The following is a 20,178-nucleotide window of genomic DNA, read 5'->3' as shown; positions in this document are numbered from 1 at the left end:
AATGCCATGGACCAGATCTCAATCAAGGGAGAATAAAACCTTCACACTCCGTAAGTACTACAATATGTACTGCAAATAGTGTTTACTCGTCTCCTTACTATACCAAAACCTTAAAAAATGAAAAGTATGCAGTATCCAAGTACAAAGAAAAAACAAGCTTTATTGTTCACAACACTAATGTCATAGCCACAGACAGGAACATAAAATAAAAGCAGCGTATGCCATGCCAGCTTCAAAAAGAAATGCCCACCAGGGGCATGATACATGATAAGTATGGAACAGTACTGAAACAGGCTAAATGGAAATAACAAGATCTAGCATAAAAACAAAATGCATTAATCACATCCAAAACCTAGGATATAGTAACCATACCAATGTTTGGGCATTTGGTAGCTTTATCAAGGAGAGTGATAAAGCTACCAGCAAAATACGTGTCGGGGTCTCACAGTGTATGCTCAAACATTGGTATGGTAACTATGTCCTAGGTTTTGGAAGTGATTAAAGGGAACCTGTCATCAGGAGACCCATTTTTAGCACTCCCCCAGTCCCCACAGAGCATAGTACATATGCTACCAAAGTGTTTTTGTATAAAAAAAATTGGTTTTACAGAAAAAAAGAAATGTTATATTGTACCTTTCGTTAGCATCTGCTGTGTGACTAGGCAGTTGCCTATTGGGAGGGTCTGGAAAGGAGCAGTTCACCCCCCACCCTTGGGATTCAGCTACTCCATGTGACCTTTTCAAATATATGAAAACACCCATCACTGGGCTTAGCGACGCCCCCTGATCCTCTACAGCCAATCCCGAGTGTGGGGAGTTATTCATATATTTGAAAAGGTCACATGTTTCCCAAGGGTGGGGGGAAAACTGCTCCTTTCCAGCCCGTCCCAATTGGCAACTGCCTACAGGCGGTCCCCTACTTAAGGACACCCGACTTACAGACAACCCATAGTTACAGACGGACCCCTCTGCCCACTGTGACCTCTGGTGAAGCTCTCTGGATGCTTTACTATAGTCCCAGACTGCAATGATCAGCTGTAAGATGTCTGTAATGAAGCTTTATTGATAATTCTTGGTCCAATTACACCAAAAATTTTGAAACTCCAATTGTCACTGGGGCAAAAGAAAAAAAATTGTCTAGAACTTCCATTATAAAATATACAGTTTCGACTTACATACAAATTCAACTTAAGAACAAACCTCCAGACCCTATCTTGTATGTAACCCGGGGACTGCCTGTAGTCACACAGAAGATGCTAATGAAAGGTACAGTGCTCTGTGGGGACTGGGGGAGTGCCAAAATGGGTCTCCTGGTGACAGGTTCCCTTTAATGCATTTTGTTTTTATGCTATATATTATTTCCATTTAGCCTGTTTCAATATTGTTCCATACTTATCATGTATTATGCCCCTAGTGGGCACTTTCCCTTGATACTGACATGACATACAATGCTTTTATCTTATGTTCCTGTCTGTTGCTATGCTATCAGTATTGTGATCAATAAAGCTTGTTTTTTTCTACTTGGATAGTGCATACTTTTCATTTTTTAAGTTCAAGGTTTTGGTACACTGAACTTTATGCAAGGGATAAAATTTGCATTTAATTAAGTGCCCACATCCCCAGCTTCATACATTTCTTTGTGGTCATCTCCCTACTGTCACAACTTGCTGATTTATCTGTGACTTGCTTGTCTTTCCGCAATCTGAATAGTGTTCTTGTGTGTGTTATGTCCCTTGCCAGCTAAAAGTCATTTTACCAGCTTTATTATTGTATTTCTGGTGATCCAATTCTTGTTCTGTGACTACCCTTTAGTGTATGTGGTTCTCCTGTATTGCCATGGAAATGCACAGCCAAGCAGGCAGAGCTATAGGAGGCTGGAGTTATAGGGTGCACTGACCAGTGTCAGCATTACACTTAGTGCTCTTGTATACAATCTAATTGTTAGGACTGCATTGATACCAAATGTGTGAGGGTTTTTTAATTGAGTTCTTTAACATAATAAATTGAGTTTTAATGGGGGAAAAAAAAGGATTTGAAGTTGTTATATTTTTTTTTATTTTACTTTTTAAAAATGTTTTCCAGGAGAAGACAAGAAAGTGTAATACTATGGTGTTGCTGTGTATAATGACTGTTGGCAGAAAGCTTGTTGACTTGTTGACCACCAATAACAAGTTTGGTGGTTTCACTAGGCCCCTGGATCACACAGGTTGAGTGAAAGTGTGGTGCGCGCAGACAATAATACAGCTTAAAGGGCATCTACCAGCAGGATGACGGACTGTATGCACGAGCCAGAGGGGTTCCAAGCCCCCTCAGGCTCATTTGCATACAGCCCTTCATCCTGGTGGTAGATGCCCTTTAATTAAGCCTAAGGAAAGGGGTTGCACACATCCTCATTTGCTTTTAAAGCTTCACGCACACAGCTGTGACGCGAGATATAGAGCAGGTCCTTTTTGCATCCTGGGAAGTCATTGTAAATGGTCATCGGTGCTTGAGCAGAACTCTACTACCGGATGCAAACAAAGGCGTTCCGTATGCCAAGATTTCCAATGAAAGTTGATGTGAGCTGAAGTGATGGTTTAGGTGTTAGCCCCCACAATCAGATATTTGTGGACTTTCTTGCTAATCGATAAATATTCCTGCCCATCCTCTTTAAATGGTTTGATCATCTTATGAAGTGATGGTATATAAGATATTTTTCATCATTACAGTTAAACCTCACTGACCCTGATAATATAAGTGGTTAAAGGGGCAGTTACAGTTCACAAAACAAGTCACCATATTGACCAAGTCTGGGACTGTTTTTCAAATTGTACATAGAAAAGGTGGACAGATCACATGTTGATTCTGAGTACATATTTTCATTGCATCCGACTAAATACTAAAAAAAAATCTGACTCCTGAGTAAATATTTGTGTGTGTTAGGCTGGTGACCAGTATATGAGGTCTCCTTGTGGATTACAGCTCATTGCATCATGTTCTCACATCAGCTTCTTTATAGGTCAGAGAGTTGCTCAGTCATCATATTTAGGCCAATTGTAATATCTGGATCCCTTGAGGTTTTAGCAAAGAGAATATATTCACACCTGCATGGTTTTCAATTGCAGAAATATACCATTTCTAGAACCAAAACCAGAAACACAATTACATTTTATGGCCATGACCTCTTATAATGATCCGGATCTAATTTTGGCTTCTATAACCACCATCACATTATTCCCATAGACTGCCTTATCTCTGCCTGGTTACATAAGCTGACATTACATGTATACATAATTCTAAGACTGCAATAATACAATGATAGAAGCGCCATCTCTAAGCCCAGTCCACCAGCACCAGAGATGACCCCACAGACAGACAGAACCGTCCAGAAGTCCCCGGCATGATCCTCACACCACGTTGAGAATTTTTCACTTCCTGTCCCCGATGACCTTGACAGCTCCGTCCTAATTAGGACCTAATCTAGACGGCCTCTCCACTGCCTGCTCACGCATTGGTCGTGAAGCTCGCACTGGCCCTCGCTCTGGGGAATCTACTTGTTGTTATCCTTATGCTTCTCCCGCAGAAGCCGCCCTCGCCTCCCGGGAGCCTGAATATGTGACGTGCCCTTCTGTGATACCGAGGCCTCGAGGACAGGCGCTGTGTCCCGTGCATAAGGTGGAGCATCAGGGCCCCGCCCACTGTCGCCGTGAACTTTGCGGTCCCTCCCACGTGGTTGAGATACTTCTAGAAGTGCGCACTGTGCCCGCTGTCTGTCCATTGCTGTGCTGTCCCCGGAGTCGCCTCGTCACCTCTACAACATCATGCTGAGCGCAAGCAGAACCGTGAGCCGCATCCTGTCCTGCGTGCCCAGGAGCGAAGCCCGCAAGGTATGTGTAGTATGTCATATGACTGGCAGCGGCCGTATCATGTTCTCAGGTGCGGATTCATCTGCAGCAGTGGACCCATCAGATTCGTGACGTGTTAAATGGGTCCTAATACTAGTGATGCTTATATAAGCCCCCCCCCCCCCTACAGTGTGATATAATGGCGCGGCCTCAGCGCCTCACTGCAAGGTTACAGAATTCGTCATAGGATTGCACCATCTTATGTGAGGGGGGATGGGTGGGCACATAACACTCCTTTTCATATTTTGAGATGCCTGTGAGCATGTTTTAATTCATATACAGCAGCCATTTATTAACTGGTCAGTGGCCTCATGTGTAGAATTCCTATCCAGTGAGAACCCTATAGTCTCTCTATATACAAGGAGTAGTGATACTCATTGCTCTTACCATCACCTCTATCAATAATGACTGCAGTGCTCTATTATTCTGTGATGTGTGTAAGGCTTATACACTATTCCCACATAACCTATATCCGGTACATTCTAGTATGTCTGGTGGTCAGTGGGGGCAGCCATCTTGTGGGCAGATCTTGTACCTGCATTCCTCTATGTTATATCATCCAATGATGTAATCAGAGAGAAACTGGTTGGATGTATATGGCCCCGCCCACAAGATGGCTTCTGCCAAGCTGCAGGTACAATTAAAGGACAGTGCACACATGTGCTTTACCTCCGCTACTGCATATGTGTATTCTATAGCATTGTGCGTGTAGGCTTATAAAATTCACAAAGTATTGACAAAGGAATGTTTATAATACCTATTAATATTTTTAACCCTTTTTTTTTTTTTTTTACACCAATGTTTTTGTAAACCAAGCACAATAAAATATTGGTGTGTGCCCCCTCTGGCAGGATCTTCTTTTCTAAATGCTTTTAGAATCATGCAAATGATTCTGAGGGGCTCAAGGCTACATTTGCATACATTTTTAGTTTTTTTTTTTTTTTATAAACCAGGACATAAGAAGCTTACAGAAGAGCAGCTCCTGCCAGAGGTGAAGTGGTCGGAGACTAATATCTGTCAGTCTATGTCCTCAGGCTGAGGCCAGCTTAGGTTGCCCACAGATCCAATGATGCCTTGTGTTCTTTCAAAGTAATTTGGCATTAAATCCATTTAGATTCTTATGTGTAAATCCACTGAACAGTGTATATACAGGATGTTTATGGTGACCAACCTGGCAGCTTCCATCACATGGATGAGCAGGAAACATGTAATAAGTGGTAGAAATCATAAGTAAACTAGTTACATGCAGTCTATAGCCTGTGCTCTGAGAGCACTTTAAGGTTAATAGATTATCTGCACAGAGCACAAAGTGCTGGAGACAAGGTGGGGGAAGGGGTGCAGAGAAAGACCGAGAAAGTTCTGAAGAATCGCAGACTGGGATAGAGGGACTGATGGGAAACAAAGGGAGATATTGTACCTCACTACTCTGTGCAGGAGACCTCGGTATCCACTGTTCTGAACACATCCAGCTCTGCTACATACACAGCTCTGACCTCCTCCCCTGTGAGCAGGGAGCAACTGCCCCTCCCCTCCCATTAAACCGACAGATAAACAAACTATGGACTTTCAGGGCTTAACAGCAGCAACTGCAGCACTAAGGTAATTGGAGGGGTATAGCAAATAAACTGCTACATATATGTAACAAACATAGTAGGCAAAGTTGTTTTACATCCCAAAAGCCATTGTGGATGGAAAAAACGCTTAACAGTTACTCTCTAATGACTTTGCAAATGATGCTAAATCTCTGTAAATATTGAAACTCTTATTATGTACACCCCAATACTGACCTCTGTGCCACCCCAATTGTAACTTTAACGCAATCTGACAATGTACCACTAATGACGAGCCTTTCTTTTCTATCACTAAGCGTTTGCTAACCCAAGTACACAGATTTTCCCCTAGTCCTGGCAGTCGGGACCCCAGAAATAAATGGGCCCTTTCACATGGGGAACTGAACTGTAGCACCACCACTGTTCCTTGTGTAATGGTCGCTGCCGAGAGCTGCAGCCGGACTACTGTCCGCACTTTAAAGTGTGGGCTCCTAGCCTAATGGTCCTGCATCATTGAAACTCCGACCCAAGCAGCTGGTCCTGGCACACCAGAAACATTGTTTTTGGTATTGAGGACCTAGGGCAAGATCATAATTCACATTATCATGGATTATCCATTAATTCCAAGTCTACTCATTTCCCATATCTGATTTTCTCCTCTCAGGGTCTTTTTAATGGCTTCAGTGAAGAGTTGCTCAGAGCAGCATCTAAAAGGAACTATGCGTAAGTAATCAATTTTCTTTCTTTTTATTATGTGGCTATAGTCCCATCTCTTCTTTGCACACCCAGGGGGAGATTTATCATATACCAGCACTCCTGCCTCTTGATGTATCTGGCAGGCGGCGTGGCTACTGGGCAAAATTAAGCCAGGCTGGGTTTTTCAAAAGAACCGGTTGCCATGTCCCATGGCATAGTCGCTATAGTAATTGCAAATTCTTGCACTGTGCTGAAAACTGGCGTATAAGCAGTGATTAATATCCCCCCTTAAGTGTATATGCCTAGCGCGTCCATAGACTTAACCTGGGAGGCAGAAGCATCTTTTTTGCCTCTGTCTGCTAAGTATATGTCACGTCCAGCAGAAATCATCGGATGAAAAGTGCAGCTGACTGGAAGGAGCCGTATACGCTAGGCGCATGCCATTAAGGGCTATGGGGGACAGATGCCCCTACCCTACCACTGCCAAACGGGAAGATGTGCTGCTTCAGTCAGTTGTAAGAATAATTTGGGAATCCTTAACAACGGAGCACTAGAACGAGTAATGAACATGGCTAAAGTCTGCGCTCATTACCTTTACAGTATAGTGTATTAAGTTATATATTATTAGTTAAATTGTCCATGTTCATAGTCTAACATTCTTATTTTGATATACAGCTCTGAAGCAATTAAGGGAGCAGTTATTGGAATAGATCTGGGAACAACCAATTCTTGCGTTGCTGTTATGGAAGGAAAACAAGCAAAGGTAACGTGGGGTTTACTTATTTGGGTCATTAAATAATTGTGATAATTATGTCATGTAGATCTGGGAACTGTCAACAATATTAACGTCCTGATGCAGCATCTAAAACGGTTTGTGAGTAACAGACTGATACACATGCAGTGCAAGATCCTCATATACTGCAATACAATAGTTTTTGCAGTTGATGCTGTGAGTGATCAAACATTCTAGGGTTCAAGTGCCCTAGGTCAGTGGTGGCGAACCTATGGCACTGGTGCCGGAGATGGCACTCAGAGGCCTCTCTGTGGGCACACAGGCTGTCTCCCAGGCACAGAGTTCACCAGACATGGCATCTTCCTGCAGTCTCAGGTAGTCCAAGTAGTGCTCTGCTACTTTAAAGTGACCCATCCTGTGCTGCTTGGTCCTGTTGAAGAGTGAAAAGGTGTCGGATCGGAGCGCAAAAATTCTGGTAGCAATAAGTTTGTTACTGACTAAATTGCTGTGTTGGCACTTTGGGAAAAGCTAGTGGTTTTTGGGTCTCAGTTTGGGCACTCGATCTCTAAAAGGTTCGCCATCACTGCCCTAGGGAGTCTAAAATTACAATTTAAAACAAAAAAACCCTAAAAGTTCAAATCTCCCACTTTTCCCAGAACTAGAAATAAAAAGGTAAAATCCTGAACATGTTTGGTATAGCCGCATCCCAAAAAGCCTGATCAAAATATAAAAACAGTAATTCCCGGCGGTGAACCCTGTAATGGAAAATGGCGCCCAAAAGTCAGAACTGACACATCTTAGCCATTTTGCATCAAATAACATTTTTGATACATTTTTATAAAATGTGGATCAAAAGGTTGTAAAGTCCTTAAAATGGTAGCAATGGAAGCCTCATCTTGTCCCACAAGAAGAGACTCCTTCCACATCTTTGCACGCCAAAGTATGAAAAAGTTATTAGCGTCAGAATTGGGCATAATCTAGAGATGGATATCTCGATCTCTTGATTATGCCAGTACGTTGCATGGAATGTTAAATACCGTCACTAGGAAGGACAATTTTGTTGCCTAGAAGACAAGCCCTCACACAGCTCTGTACACGGAGAAATATAAAAGATAGGGATTTCTGAGGGTGGGGAGCAAAAAATGGAAACCAAGTAACAAAAAAGGCCAGTGGCGTTAAGGGGTTAAAGAGATATGAACCTTGTACGGTGTGCACTCTTTAACCCTCTATGGTGGGGGCTCACAAGTGGAGCCCTCTCCATACAGGTTGGGTGCCTGCTTTGTTGTACCAATAACTTCCCCAGTGGAAGATGTCAAGTTCCTAGCAGGTTTGTGGTGCTGCATAATGGACATTGTGTGTTGCAGGTGCTGGAGAATGCAGAAGGTGCCAGGACCACTCCTTCTGTTGTTGCCTTTTCTGCGGATGGGGAGCGCTTGGTTGGAATGCCTGCTAAACGGCAAGCGGTTACCAATCCAAACAATACTTTATATGCTACAAAACGTCTCATTGGCCGGCGATTTGATGATTCAGAAGTTCAGAAAGATATGTACGTATAAAATTTATCACTTTGAGCTAAACGGCAGCTTCTCCACCAATCAGGGGAAATGGGACTCCTGTACTTGTCAACTGTGGGGATCCCGGTGGCCAGCCCCACATTAATCTGACAGTTCTCCCCTGTCCTGTGTATATGACCACAGGGGTACCTAAGAATGTTACTGGAGTAGTTGGGGGATTATAGCAGCAGCCTTTCTTGTGGATTTTTGTGATCTTAAAATACAGCTGTGAAGTATAAAATGTTTTTGCCTACCTCTGCCCTAAGCAAAAATAAGCAATTCTCTAATTTACTATAATTATCCATCTTCAGCTATTTAGCAGCTAGCAGAGGTTTTACCTGGGGTGTAGCGTTTTTGACAATGACCCTGAGTTTCAAGATGTTGAAATTCAATTGTTTCAAGAGTCTGATGAAGTCAGTGAACATTGTAAGATTTTTTACTGTCGATTTCCACTTTTAGCAAAAACGTTCCATTCAAGATTGTCCGCGCATCAAATGGCGATGCCTGGGTTGAAGCCCATGGAAAGCTCTACTCCCCAAGTCAGATTGGAGCATTTGTACTGATGAAAATGAAAGAAACAGCAGGTGAGTGGATCAGGGGGAGCATTGGCACTCTTCCTCTAGGCCACCTGCTTAACAGTTTAGATTGTATGAAACCTGTTTGAGGCAGCTGTATTTGATCCCAGGCACAGAAATATATTAATGTATTTTGGTGCACTAGGATAAATTGCAGTTTACTGGGAAGATCCTGCAAGATTATTTCTTGTTTCTGATACAAGTGTAAATATTAATGCAACTGAGGTTCTCTGTACTATATTGAAGTTTTAAAAAAAAATGTTAACTTTTGTTTTCTCTTTTTACCTAGAAAGCTACCTGGGCCATGCAGCAAAAAATGCAGTTATTACTGTTCCTGCATATTTCAATGATTCCCAAAGACAGGCAAGTCATTGTCTAAAAGTAGCCATGGGAACCTTCTGTGAATTTCTTCTCGAATAAAACTTAACAATGTCAACACATTCATTTTTAGGCAACAAAAGATGCTGGGCAGATCTCTGGTCTCAATGTCTTGAGGGTTATTAATGAACCAACCGCTGCAGCTCTTGCTTATGGCTTGGATAAGTCTGATGATAAGATGTGAGTGTTTGTGTATATTTTTTTTTTTTTTTGGCAGTCTTTTTGAAATGCTAAATCCTTTGACTTACCATTTTGAGTCCATGGGGGACATCTGTCCTCTATCTAAATGTCTGATCTCTGAGAGCAGAACTGTTCTAGTTGCTCATGGCAACCGATCAGCTCAGCTTTTTTATTTTTTAAACGGCTGTGAAAAAAAAAATGCTGAGCTCCGGTTGCCATGGGCAACTAGAAAAGTTCTACTTTCAGACACTAAATAAATCTCCTCCAATGTTTGTTTGTTCTGAAATGTAAACCTCTACTGTATTTAAAGGAAATCTACCTTTTGATTCCATGCATAATGAACCAAACATACCTTGAGAATGCTGTAGCTACTCGATGCATGCACATATCCTTTTTAATCCCTGAGCTGAGTGTTTTTGCTGAAAAAAAACAATTATAACATTCAACACCTTGGGAAAGCTGGATTGCTAAACGCAATCCAATGAGTGTTCTGAACTGTCCAGATAGGACTAATTAACCTGAGCTGGATCACTCATACACAGCAGCTGGGGGATGGTGCAGCGATTGTTTACTTCTGCCTGTCAATCACAACACTGCCATTACATTATTCTCTCAGAGCAGTGCATACTTAATGTGAGAGGAGAAGCACTGGAGCCAGGCACAGAAGTGACAAAGCCTCATTGTCATATTGTATCCAATAGATGGACACAGATTGTAACCTATTTTGCAAATCATGTGAACGCAAAACTCGTGTACAAAATTTCTAATCTGTGTATATTACGCTTCTAGCATTGCCGTCTATGATCTTGGAGGTGGTACTTTTGATATTTCTATCTTGGAGATTCAGAAAGGCGTATTTGAAGTAAAATCCACCAATGGTGACACCTTCCTTGGAGGAGAAGATTTTGACCAGGCTTTGTTAGAACATATTGTCAAGCAGTTTAAAAGAGAGGTTTGTAAAAATGGAAAATAACATCCCATTCTGAATTATGTGGTTATTAAGTGTTGGATATTTTACAGAAAATATCTTGTGGTGCCTGCTTCTAAATGTATATTTACATGAAAGACATTTAATTTGTAGCCCATGCAGGTGCTTATCTTCTTTCTCTTCTGTCTCCACCAAAATGGTAGAGTGGGGTTGGATTGGGTCCAGTCTCTAGTCTGCTGTGCACTTTGAGGTTGCACAGCAACTATGTATGTTTTGTGAAGAAATAAGTTCCCATGGATCAATATAGATCAATATTTTTATTTTCACAAGGGCAAAAGTGTAATGATTTCAATTATGTGCAATATTGAAATCATTTCTAAGAATTTAAAGTGATTTTTAATGATGGGTTCGTATTGTACTTTCCACTGTACTGTATCGATCTGTAAAGACACCATATTAAATGCTTTGAATCAGCAGTATGGTGAGGACTGCGGCACTAGTGACCTCCTGTAGGGTGTGTGGGTTGTATTATTAGTATACAGACTTCAGCCTATGTATATTTGTAAAATTTAGACAATTGTTCAATGAGTCTTGATTTACAAAAATAAAATGCTGGAAACTTAAGATCTAAAATGTTCTTCCCCCCCTTTTCTTTTTAGACTGGAGTAGACTTGTTGAAGGACAACATGGCTCTACAAAGAGTCAGAGAAGCTGCTGAAAAGGCAAAATGTGAGCTGTCCTCCTCTGTGCAGGTGGGTTTATATTAGCGTCACTGGACAAGATGGCTGGGCTCGTGAACACAAGTGTTCTGTCTGGGATTCTCTTAATTCCTGCTTTCTGGGGTAAACTTGCAGCTTTCTCGAATGCTACAAGTTCCAGCCTCTCCACAAAACCAGTGATGAGGCTGAAGCTCATAGCCTCCTAGAAAACTATGGTGTTGTGAGCTCAGCTTGAAGAGTGGCGTTCAATACGGGAAATTGAACGCCACTTTTGTCAACGATGATTTGAATGGATTTTTTAAATTTATTTTTATAACCCTTTTGAAGTAAACTACCCTGAAGGCAACGAAAAACATTTAACTTGGGACCATTATGTGTTCTTTTTGGGTGTTTAAACCTATCTTGAACTGAAAGTACTATGCAGATGTCTACTTGACCAAGCTGAAACTGTGCTCTACGCTACACAGGTTCTGGCCTAAGCTGGTATGGAAAATGGCTAGTGTGGAGGAATGTATTGTTAAAAAAGAAAAGTGAACCAAAACCCTTTATGATTTTCTTGTCCTCTTCCTTGTAGACCGATATCAATCTTCCATACCTTACAATGGATGCCTCTGGGCCCAAACATTTGAATATGAAGTTGACTCGCGCTCAGTTTGAGGGTATTGTTGCTGATTTAATTAAAAGAACAATTTCACCGAGCCAGAAAGCTATGCAAGATGCTGAAGTTAGCAAGAGTGATATCGGAGAAGTGCTCCTAGTTGGTGGAATGACTAGGATGCCAAAGGTAAAAAAAAGCTTCTCATTGTAAAATAAGGCTTTTTTTTATCTTGAATAAGATGTCTCAATACAGGTTTGGTTTTTTTTTTGGTTTTTTTAATTACACATTTAGGTACAGCAGACTGTACAAGACTTGTTTGGCCGTGCTCCAAGCAAAGCTGTAAATCCAGATGAAGCTGTTGCCATTGGAGCTGCTATTCAGGGAGGTGTCTTGGCTGGAGATGTTACAGATGTTCTCTTGTTGGATGTCACTCCCCTGTCTCTCGGCATCGAAACATTGGGTGGTGTCTTCACTAAGTTAATCGGAAGAAACACAACTATACCAACCAAGAAGAGCCAGGTAAAATTTTACATAACGTATATACTCAAGTGTAAGCCAACCCGAGTATAAACCGAGACCCCTAATTTTACCACCAAAAACTGGGAAAACCTATTGACTCGATTATAAGCCGAGGGTGGGAAACTGCCCCCAGTAGTATACAGCACTGCCCAGCCTGCCCCCAGTAGTATACAGCCCTGCCCAGCCCAGCATTAAAAAAAAAAAAAATAATAAACTTGTATACTCACCCTCCGGTGGCCCCGATCTGCAGCGCTGCTCCCCCGATGTCCGCGCGGGTCCTCTTCTGGCTTCCGCACCCGTCTTCTGTACATCGCGCTGGGCGCCACCATTGCCGTCTCCCGGGCAGCGCCTAGTATGACGTCATCAGCGGCGCCTGGGAGACAGCAATGGCGGCGCCCAGCGCGATGTACAGGGGGCAGGAGAGGCGCCGGGAAGCCAGAAGAGGACATCAGGGGAGCAGCGCTGCAGATTGTGGCCACCGGAGGGTGAGTATATAAGTTAATCATTTAAGTATTTTTTAACTTGTTGTGACTCGTGTATAAGCCGATGGGACGTTTTATACACGAGTATATACGGTAATTGCAGATAATTGGATGGTACCGATCTTATAGAATTGGCCCTCATCACAAATGAAGATGGATTTCTTGGCACGTAGGTCTTGCATTTTTGATGTGTTAGTGTGTAAGTGTGATATTTTGTTTCCTTTCAGGTTTTCTCCACCGCTGCTGATGGACAGACCCAGGTGGAAATTAAAGTCTGCCAAGGTGAAAGAGAAATGGCAGCTGACAACAAAATTCTGGGCCAGTTCACACTAGTAAGTACTAATGGTTACACTCATGAACTCTTTGCTAACATATACACATTTTTGAGTGAAATAGACCTGCGTGTCATTAGACTTTTAGTATTTTATGGTTTTAATATTGAAAATGCACCATTCTTGTATGTTTACTACCTAGGTAGGAATTCCTCCAGCACCTCGAGGGGTTCCTCAGATAGAAGTTACTTTTGACATTGATGCTAATGGAATTGTTCATGTATCTGCAAAAGACAAAGGAACTGGCCGCGAGCAACAGAGTATGTTCCTACTCTTATTTTCATTTTATTTTTCACTTCAACTCTGTACATGCCCAAATTTTACTGTGGTACTATCCGTTGATTCATTATTGGTTTCCATATGTGTGAGCTCATAGCCCTATCCTCAAAACACATAGCAAGTCCTATTCCTGTGTTTTTGTGGCTTGGGCAGTCTTTCCCACATGCATCATTGTGTGAGCAGCCAAAGAGTGCACACATTTTATTCACATTGATTCCTTAGTTACAAAAAATTGTACTACTTGCCACAGTCAGTTTTAATGCTTCAGATCTTTTAGCAATGTTCCATCATTATACATTTTATATTTAATGTATGTATATTTATGCTTTTTGTAGTTGTTATCCAGTCTTCAGGTGGACTTAGCAAGGATGATATTGAAAATATGGTGAAAAATGCTGAAAAGTATGCAGAGGAAGATAGAAGGCGCAAGGCAAGTATTTCTGTAATCCATGTAGTCAAAGCCTGCAAATGTTGAGTAATGTTTAAAGGTGTTCTACCAACAGTTTTGACCACACAAAGTGGTGGAAATGGTCATTGAGAGTGGTGTAACCATACCTTTTGATGCACCTGTGTCTTGCTTCTAACAATACACAAAATACACAGCTCATCTTCTCCTCCTCTGCTCTAAGAAGAGGAACAGTCTTCTGGTTGTTATACCAGGGAGAAGGATTGGGGAGCAGTTGGAATGCACAAAACAAAATGCACCACCATTGTGAAGCTATTCCCTGTGCACCCAGTCCAGCTATAGTTCTGCTGCTACTCACAGTATGCACAAGGGTATGATTGCACAAATCTTCACATTTGACTGCATTTTTTTGTGATCAAAACAGCTGGAAGGCTATATAAATAGGAAAATGGTGGTACTATTAAGAGTAGCAAGTGTTCTATTGTAAATTAGTACACTATTTGCAGCATTAAATGTTTGCTACCTTGTGTTTCTGGCATAATGTGATTGGGTAAACACAGGACAGCAGCGCACGACCGTGACTAGTCTTGTACCCTGGGATGATAAAATGGGCTGGCACAGTGCAGAGGATGAGACTTTCTGAATTTTGATGCTAGGAGTCCTTGCTTTCCACTGCTTGCTTTAGCACTGCTGCAAGCTGTGACTCTATGCATCATATGTCACTGTGATTCAAGGAATCTCCTTATCTTCCCTTTACCAAATCTGTGAAATACAGCCAGCACATAGTCTTTAACATACTGGGCACAGTTATGTGCCACAGGCCTAAAGGTTAGTTGAATTCCAATTAAAAATGCATTAAAAGGATTTTGCTAAATAAATTACCACTTTAGAGCAGTATGGAGAAGCCATTCACTTTAATGTAGTACATTTTCTGTATCCTTTCTCAAATTTGTGGGCCTCAATTTTAGAGCACTAAATATTTTATTTTCTTCTTGCAATTTTAGGAACGTGTTGAAGCTGTGAACAATGCAGAGGGCATTATCCATGATACAGAGTCCAAGATGGAAGAATTCAAAAGCCAGCTGCCAGAAGATGAGGTTTGTTTGTACTAACCTTATCATGGGGTTTTTCTGTTATGTACATGTGTTTATTTTAAAATTTATTTTTTTTTCTCTCCCTCTTTATTTTCTCAGTGTAATAAGCTTAGGGAGGAGATAAGCAAAGTGAAGGAGCTTTTGGCAAGAAAAGATACAGAAACTGGTGAAAACATCAAACAGGCTGCTTCATCCCTTCAACAAGCATCACTGAAGTTATTTGAACTTGCATACAAAAAGGTAATTCTACCTTTTGATCAGTTCTTGTACATGTATTTTATAGTCTGAACCTTTCCAGACACTCATTTTAAAGGTGTACAGACGTGGGGGTGTGGCCAATCGTCTGAAGTATAACTAAATGTTTTGTATCAAACTATACATTTTCTTCTTTTGGAACCAGAGGAGTCAAATCGCACTGGGTGGGCCATTGATAAAATTGTATTAGACATGAAGGCTTGACAAGTCTAACAATTCTTAAAGGACTTTTAAAAAGGGTATTTTCATCACCTATCCCATCCATAGCATGGGTAATCGATATATGAATTGCAGAGACCTGACTCCTGGTGCTACATAAACAAAATCATCAAATCCATCATGATAAACCAGGGGCATTTATTCCTAGATCCAGGCACTGTGACTGTGTAATCTTCTTATAATTGTTATCCATGCCTAACCCCCTAAGGCTTCTGGGGGTCCTGCATTTTCACAAGCTGCTGCACTGTGCAGGAACACTACCTCACCACTACCTCTACTGCAGTGAAATTATTTCAGGCAGAGGGATGGGGGAAGTGCCGTGCAAGATGAGACCGTGTATCAGCCCCTGAAGCCTTTCGGGCTCCCTGCACAATTTTAAATGTTAATTTTAGAAGGAAGGAGGCCATGGAAAACAAATATAAGAAGATATAATATATATGGTGCCTGGATCTACGAGTAAGTGTCCTGGGTTATAATTCTTGATTTTGATGGTAGATTTCTTTTTGAATGATCAGCTGTTTGAAAACACAGCACTGCAGCTGATTTCTGCTTCTTAGGGCTAATATTTTGTTGAGTTTTACAAAGCTGCCATTGGCAGAAAAGGTACCCATATCCGGACAAAAACAAATTATAAAACGTCACTTTTATTATTACTATCTAAAATAGTGGTAGCAAAATCCACCATAATCCACTATCCGGACAAAATCCACTATTAGCCCGAACCCCTGATGAAGCCAGTTCTCTGGCCAAACATGTCGGGGGGGGCTAAGGTTAGGATCTGTACGTTTTTAAATAGCAGTGTGTCCACAGCTCCAGTTTGCTGATACTATTATATTAGTAGCTACAGGTGCCAGTTGGATGAGTGCATATAGGGCCAGATAGAGTGCATAGCGTGACAGTTCACAAGTGATACAATATCCATTGGCTTGATTGGAGGGAATATCCATCAGTCAGTATATGGGGTACACCCCCACACCAGATGTGATGTCTTATGAGCCTATTATAGGGATCCTATTACATGCCATTGTAGCAAATAATAGAGACCTAAATAGGTGGCCACTAGATTAATGGCCTGTTGTTTCTAAGTCACTCTAACCACATTGAGTGGTAATAGGGGTCACATTCAATATCCCAACTGTTGTAAACAATAACACCTCTACTGACCAACTCTCATATCATGTGAAACAAACCTGAGCCTTATCCACAGCCCTGTGTCCACAACCCTATGTGTTGGCCACCTGTACACTACAGCATATATATATCAATACTAAACTGGTCATTATAGGCTCAGAGAACTGTCACGCTGTTTTTAAATCCCCTTTTCTTCCATGTAGCACCGAGTAGCAATGCTACCACTATTTTAGATGGTAATAATAAATGTGACTTTTTTGTTTTTGTCCGGATATGGGTACCTTTTCTGCCAATGGAAGCTTTGTAAAACTAGATTAATACTCCCTGCCGTGACATATGGTCTGTTTTCTTTTGTATAAAATTGTAATATTTTGTTGGTCACATGGTCTGTTTTGTGGTTCTCATTCAAGTCCTCTAAGCTGAATTGTAATATCCTAGTTTCTCCTCTCTGAATCTTATAAACCTCTAAATTACTTTATTTTGCAGATGGCATCCGAGAGGGAAGGTTCTGGAACTAGTGAGCAAAATACTGAGCAGAAAGAAGACAAGCAGTAAAGTTTAGTGTATGAACAGTGGCTTGGGAGCCAATTTCCATAGGGATGTCCTTAGCTGATATGTTCAAATGTCAAATGTTCTACTGTGTTTTGGCAGTACTCTTTATATAATTCTTTATCATTATGACTTTGTGTGTGGTTTTTTTTTTCTTTTTTTTTTTCTAATGCCCATCTGTTCCCATATTACTTTAACTTTGCATCTTTGACCTGTGTAGAATATTTTTTTTTTTTTTTTTTTTAATTCTTATTCCCTCCTGTATCTTGGCTCAACAATCCTGTTTTATACTGTATATACATTTTGGGAATCTGTTGTACATTTCACATTAATGCCTCATATTTGAGGCAGTATTGTGCAAGTCAAAGTTAAGTTATGCTTAATCCTAATACAAATAAAATATAAAATTAACCATGTCTCTGGTGCAATCCTTTTACTACTTTGACCACTGCTTGTTTTTGCTTTAGTCTCTTGTCAGTGTTGGGATGGATTCACACTGTTATTTGGCAACTTATTTAGGTGGTAAATCTACCTGAAAACGCAATGATTTCGAACGGCAAATTAAAAAAAAAAAAAATCAGCATTTTTACTTTGTAAATAAACTCAAAACTTATCAGCCAAAATTTTACCACTAAAAATAAAGTACAACATGTGAAGGGAAAAAAACAATGTCAGAATCGTTTTGATAAGACATTGTTCAAAAGTTATAACCATAATAAGTGACACAAGTCAGAATACAAAAAATGGGGCTGAGCCTTAAAGTGTAACCGACGTTTCAAAAAACTTTTGATATGTTGTAGGGCAGGTAATTTTAAGCACTTTTGCAAATTGATCAGTTACCCAAATCTTGCTCCTTTCTCTTGTATTCTGCAGACTTCCCCTAGATGTCAGCAATCTCACTTATGTCTGTTGCTAAGCTCATCCCGCATTCAGAAAGAAGCAAAGACAACGGAGGAGGAGACACGCCTCCATCTCTCTCCCTCCAATCAGCTGATTACCTTATGTATCACTGCCCCAGCACTCAGTCATGTGCAGGGAGAAGCCCTCACTAATGTAGTGACCAAACACCTACACTTATCTCTCCTCAGCTTTCCATACACTTGTGTATACACACATAATGCACACAGACAGAAACTGCAGCCTCCCCCCACCTCACACAAGAAAGTGGCAGGAGACCTTCTCCAAGCTGTGCTGGAGGGTTACTTGGGTACACACAAACACATAACAAGAGAAAAATCTTGTAAAATCAGCTCACCAGCTCTGTTCAAACAATCCACACGGTTTTGACTCTGGACACTCCAGCACGGACAACCTCGGTCACAGGTGCATGTGAAGAAACTGTTTCCAGCTGGACATCAGGAGTCGGTTTGTAGATAAAACGTTGTAAATTTTATTTCGGTTCCATTAAAAATGACAAAAATTACAAATGACCTAGCACATGGAGAAAAAATAGCATCCAAGCTTATGCGTTTCAATAATTATACCTTATTCATAGCTCCTGCACATCTCTGGGCAGTTTAACTCTTTCTGTACCTTTTAAAACCATACTAAATACCAGAAGGATCAAGTTTAAAAATCTATAAAATACTAACAACATATGTATTTATACTACGAAACCTTCATTATTATTGCACAGAAATGAATTAAGTCCTGTTTTTTATTTAACCCTAGGGCAGTGATGGCGAACCTATGGCACTGGTGCCAGAGGTGGCACTCAGAGCCCTTTCTGTGGGCACTCAGGCCATCACCAGAGATGACTCCAGGTATCTTCCTGCAATCCCAGACAGCCCAGGACTTGCTGTGCACAGAGCTATTTTAAAGTGACAGCTCTACCTGGGACTATTTTCTGCTTTATTGGTGTCCTGTGCTGGTATCAATGAAAGCTGTGACACAGCAGGGAGTATAAATCATAAATTAAATTTCTGTGTTGGCACTTTGCGATAAATAAGCGGGTCTTCGTTGTAGTTTGGGCACTCGGCCTCTAAAAGGTTCGCCATCACTGCCCTAGGGGAACTCTAGTTTTAAATGAAAAATTCCAAAAGGTTTCCCCGTTAAGGAGAATTCGTCTGAGATCTCCACCGCGTTTAGGTCTTTTTACTCTTTCAATGCCTCTACATCTGAGAACACTACAGTCCCCAGCATGGCACTATCTTACATGTCTCGATACTGCATTAACTGCATTGACATCAGAGAGATGTCTGCGGATCCGAGTTTTTAAACTATTTGTAGTGCATCCAATGTAATCCAAACCGCAAGAGATACATTGTATCTGATAGACTATTAACTGTAACAAATCCTTTGTAAACTGTTGTATTTCCCGTTGAACATTATTTGAGTAGGAGGAGAGATTTACTTTGGACTGCATACGTGCAACATTTGCACCGGTCGGCTCCACATTTAAAAAAAAAAAAACTTTAGTGCTAAGCCACGTATTTTGAATAGTGAATAAACAAAGAGGAATGAAGCCAGCTCACCATTCAGCTCTTTCTTGCAGTCCTCCAGGTGCACGGGTATACGTGTAAGCCCACACGAACATAAGCGATTCAACTAGCACAGGATTCCAGCACGATCACGGAGGACGCTTGTAAAATTTCAAAGCCTTTATTTCATAGATAAAAGTCACAAAATATGTCTATCTACGTCCACCTGCTGCATATTTTGTGACTTATCTATGAAATAAAGGCTTTGAAATTTTACAAGCGTCCTCCGTGATCGTGCTGGAATCCTGTGCTAGTCAAGCCACGTATTCTGACTTGGATTCGATTGGTACAGACTCGGTGACAATAAGTTGCTGAGAGTAGGGGCTTTCTTCGCTACACATTTTATATTATTATGTGCTCTCTCAGGTAATGTATGGTCAGTGTACAGTATCGGTAAATTTTTATGAATAATTTTCTCAATTTCTTTATATTGAACACTGTAAGAGGTCTAAAAAACTATTGGATGTTTTTTGTGTTTTTCTTATATTTTTCTTATACTTTTTCCTGCGATCTGATATTAGTCAAAGGTTGATGATTATATTACCCTGAATCTTGTTCCCTTATTAACAAAAATAAAAAATAAGGTGAATACATGGAATACGCTACCACTAAATCGTGCAGAGAGAGTTATACTTATAA

At 40.9% G+C, this 20,178-nt stretch overlaps 1 protein-coding gene across 1 annotated transcript; it reads left to right on the top strand.

Annotated features, from left to right (window-relative positions):
• Window positions 1-3,643: 3,643 nt before the first annotated feature.
• Window positions 3,644-17,475, top strand: HSPA9 (heat shock protein family A (Hsp70) member 9). Its single transcript, XM_072145857.1, has 17 exons — window positions 3,644-3,865; window positions 6,098-6,156; window positions 6,805-6,892; window positions 8,227-8,408; window positions 8,875-8,999; window positions 9,280-9,353; window positions 9,442-9,548; window positions 10,338-10,500; window positions 11,136-11,228; window positions 11,770-11,979; window positions 12,085-12,312; window positions 13,022-13,126; window positions 13,269-13,386; window positions 13,741-13,835; window positions 14,816-14,908; window positions 15,005-15,145; window positions 16,997-17,475. Exons 1-17 carry the CDS (start codon window positions 3,800-3,802, stop codon window positions 17,063-17,065), a joined length of 2,016 nt encoding a protein of 671 aa, XP_072001958.1. The 5' UTR covers window positions 3,644-3,799; the 3' UTR covers window positions 17,066-17,475.
• Window positions 17,476-20,178: the final 2,703 nt, after the last annotated feature.

Source organism: Engystomops pustulosus, chromosome 4 (assembly GCF_040894005.1).
Source record: "Engystomops pustulosus chromosome 4, aEngPut4.maternal, whole genome shotgun sequence".
NCBI lineage: Eukaryota > Metazoa > Chordata > Amphibia > Anura > Leptodactylidae > Engystomops > Engystomops pustulosus.
The sequence above is the reverse complement of the archived record's forward strand: the minus strand, read 5'-3'. Positions and strand labels throughout refer to the sequence as shown.

Bases quoted from the DNA above. Each gene is read 5' to 3' on its own strand.
- HSPA9 (XM_072145857.1), top strand. From the start codon at position 3,800: ATGCTGAGCGCAAGCAGAACCGTGAGCCGCATCCTGTCCTGCGTGCCC. The intron at 13,127-13,268 runs GTAAGTACTAAT...TTTACTACCTAG, and splicing joins TTCTGGGCCAGTTCACACTA to GTAGGAATTCCTCCAGCACC. The intron at 14,909-15,004 runs GTTTGTTTGTAC...TTATTTTCTCAG, and splicing joins GCCAGCTGCCAGAAGATGAG to TGTAATAAGCTTAGGGAGGA.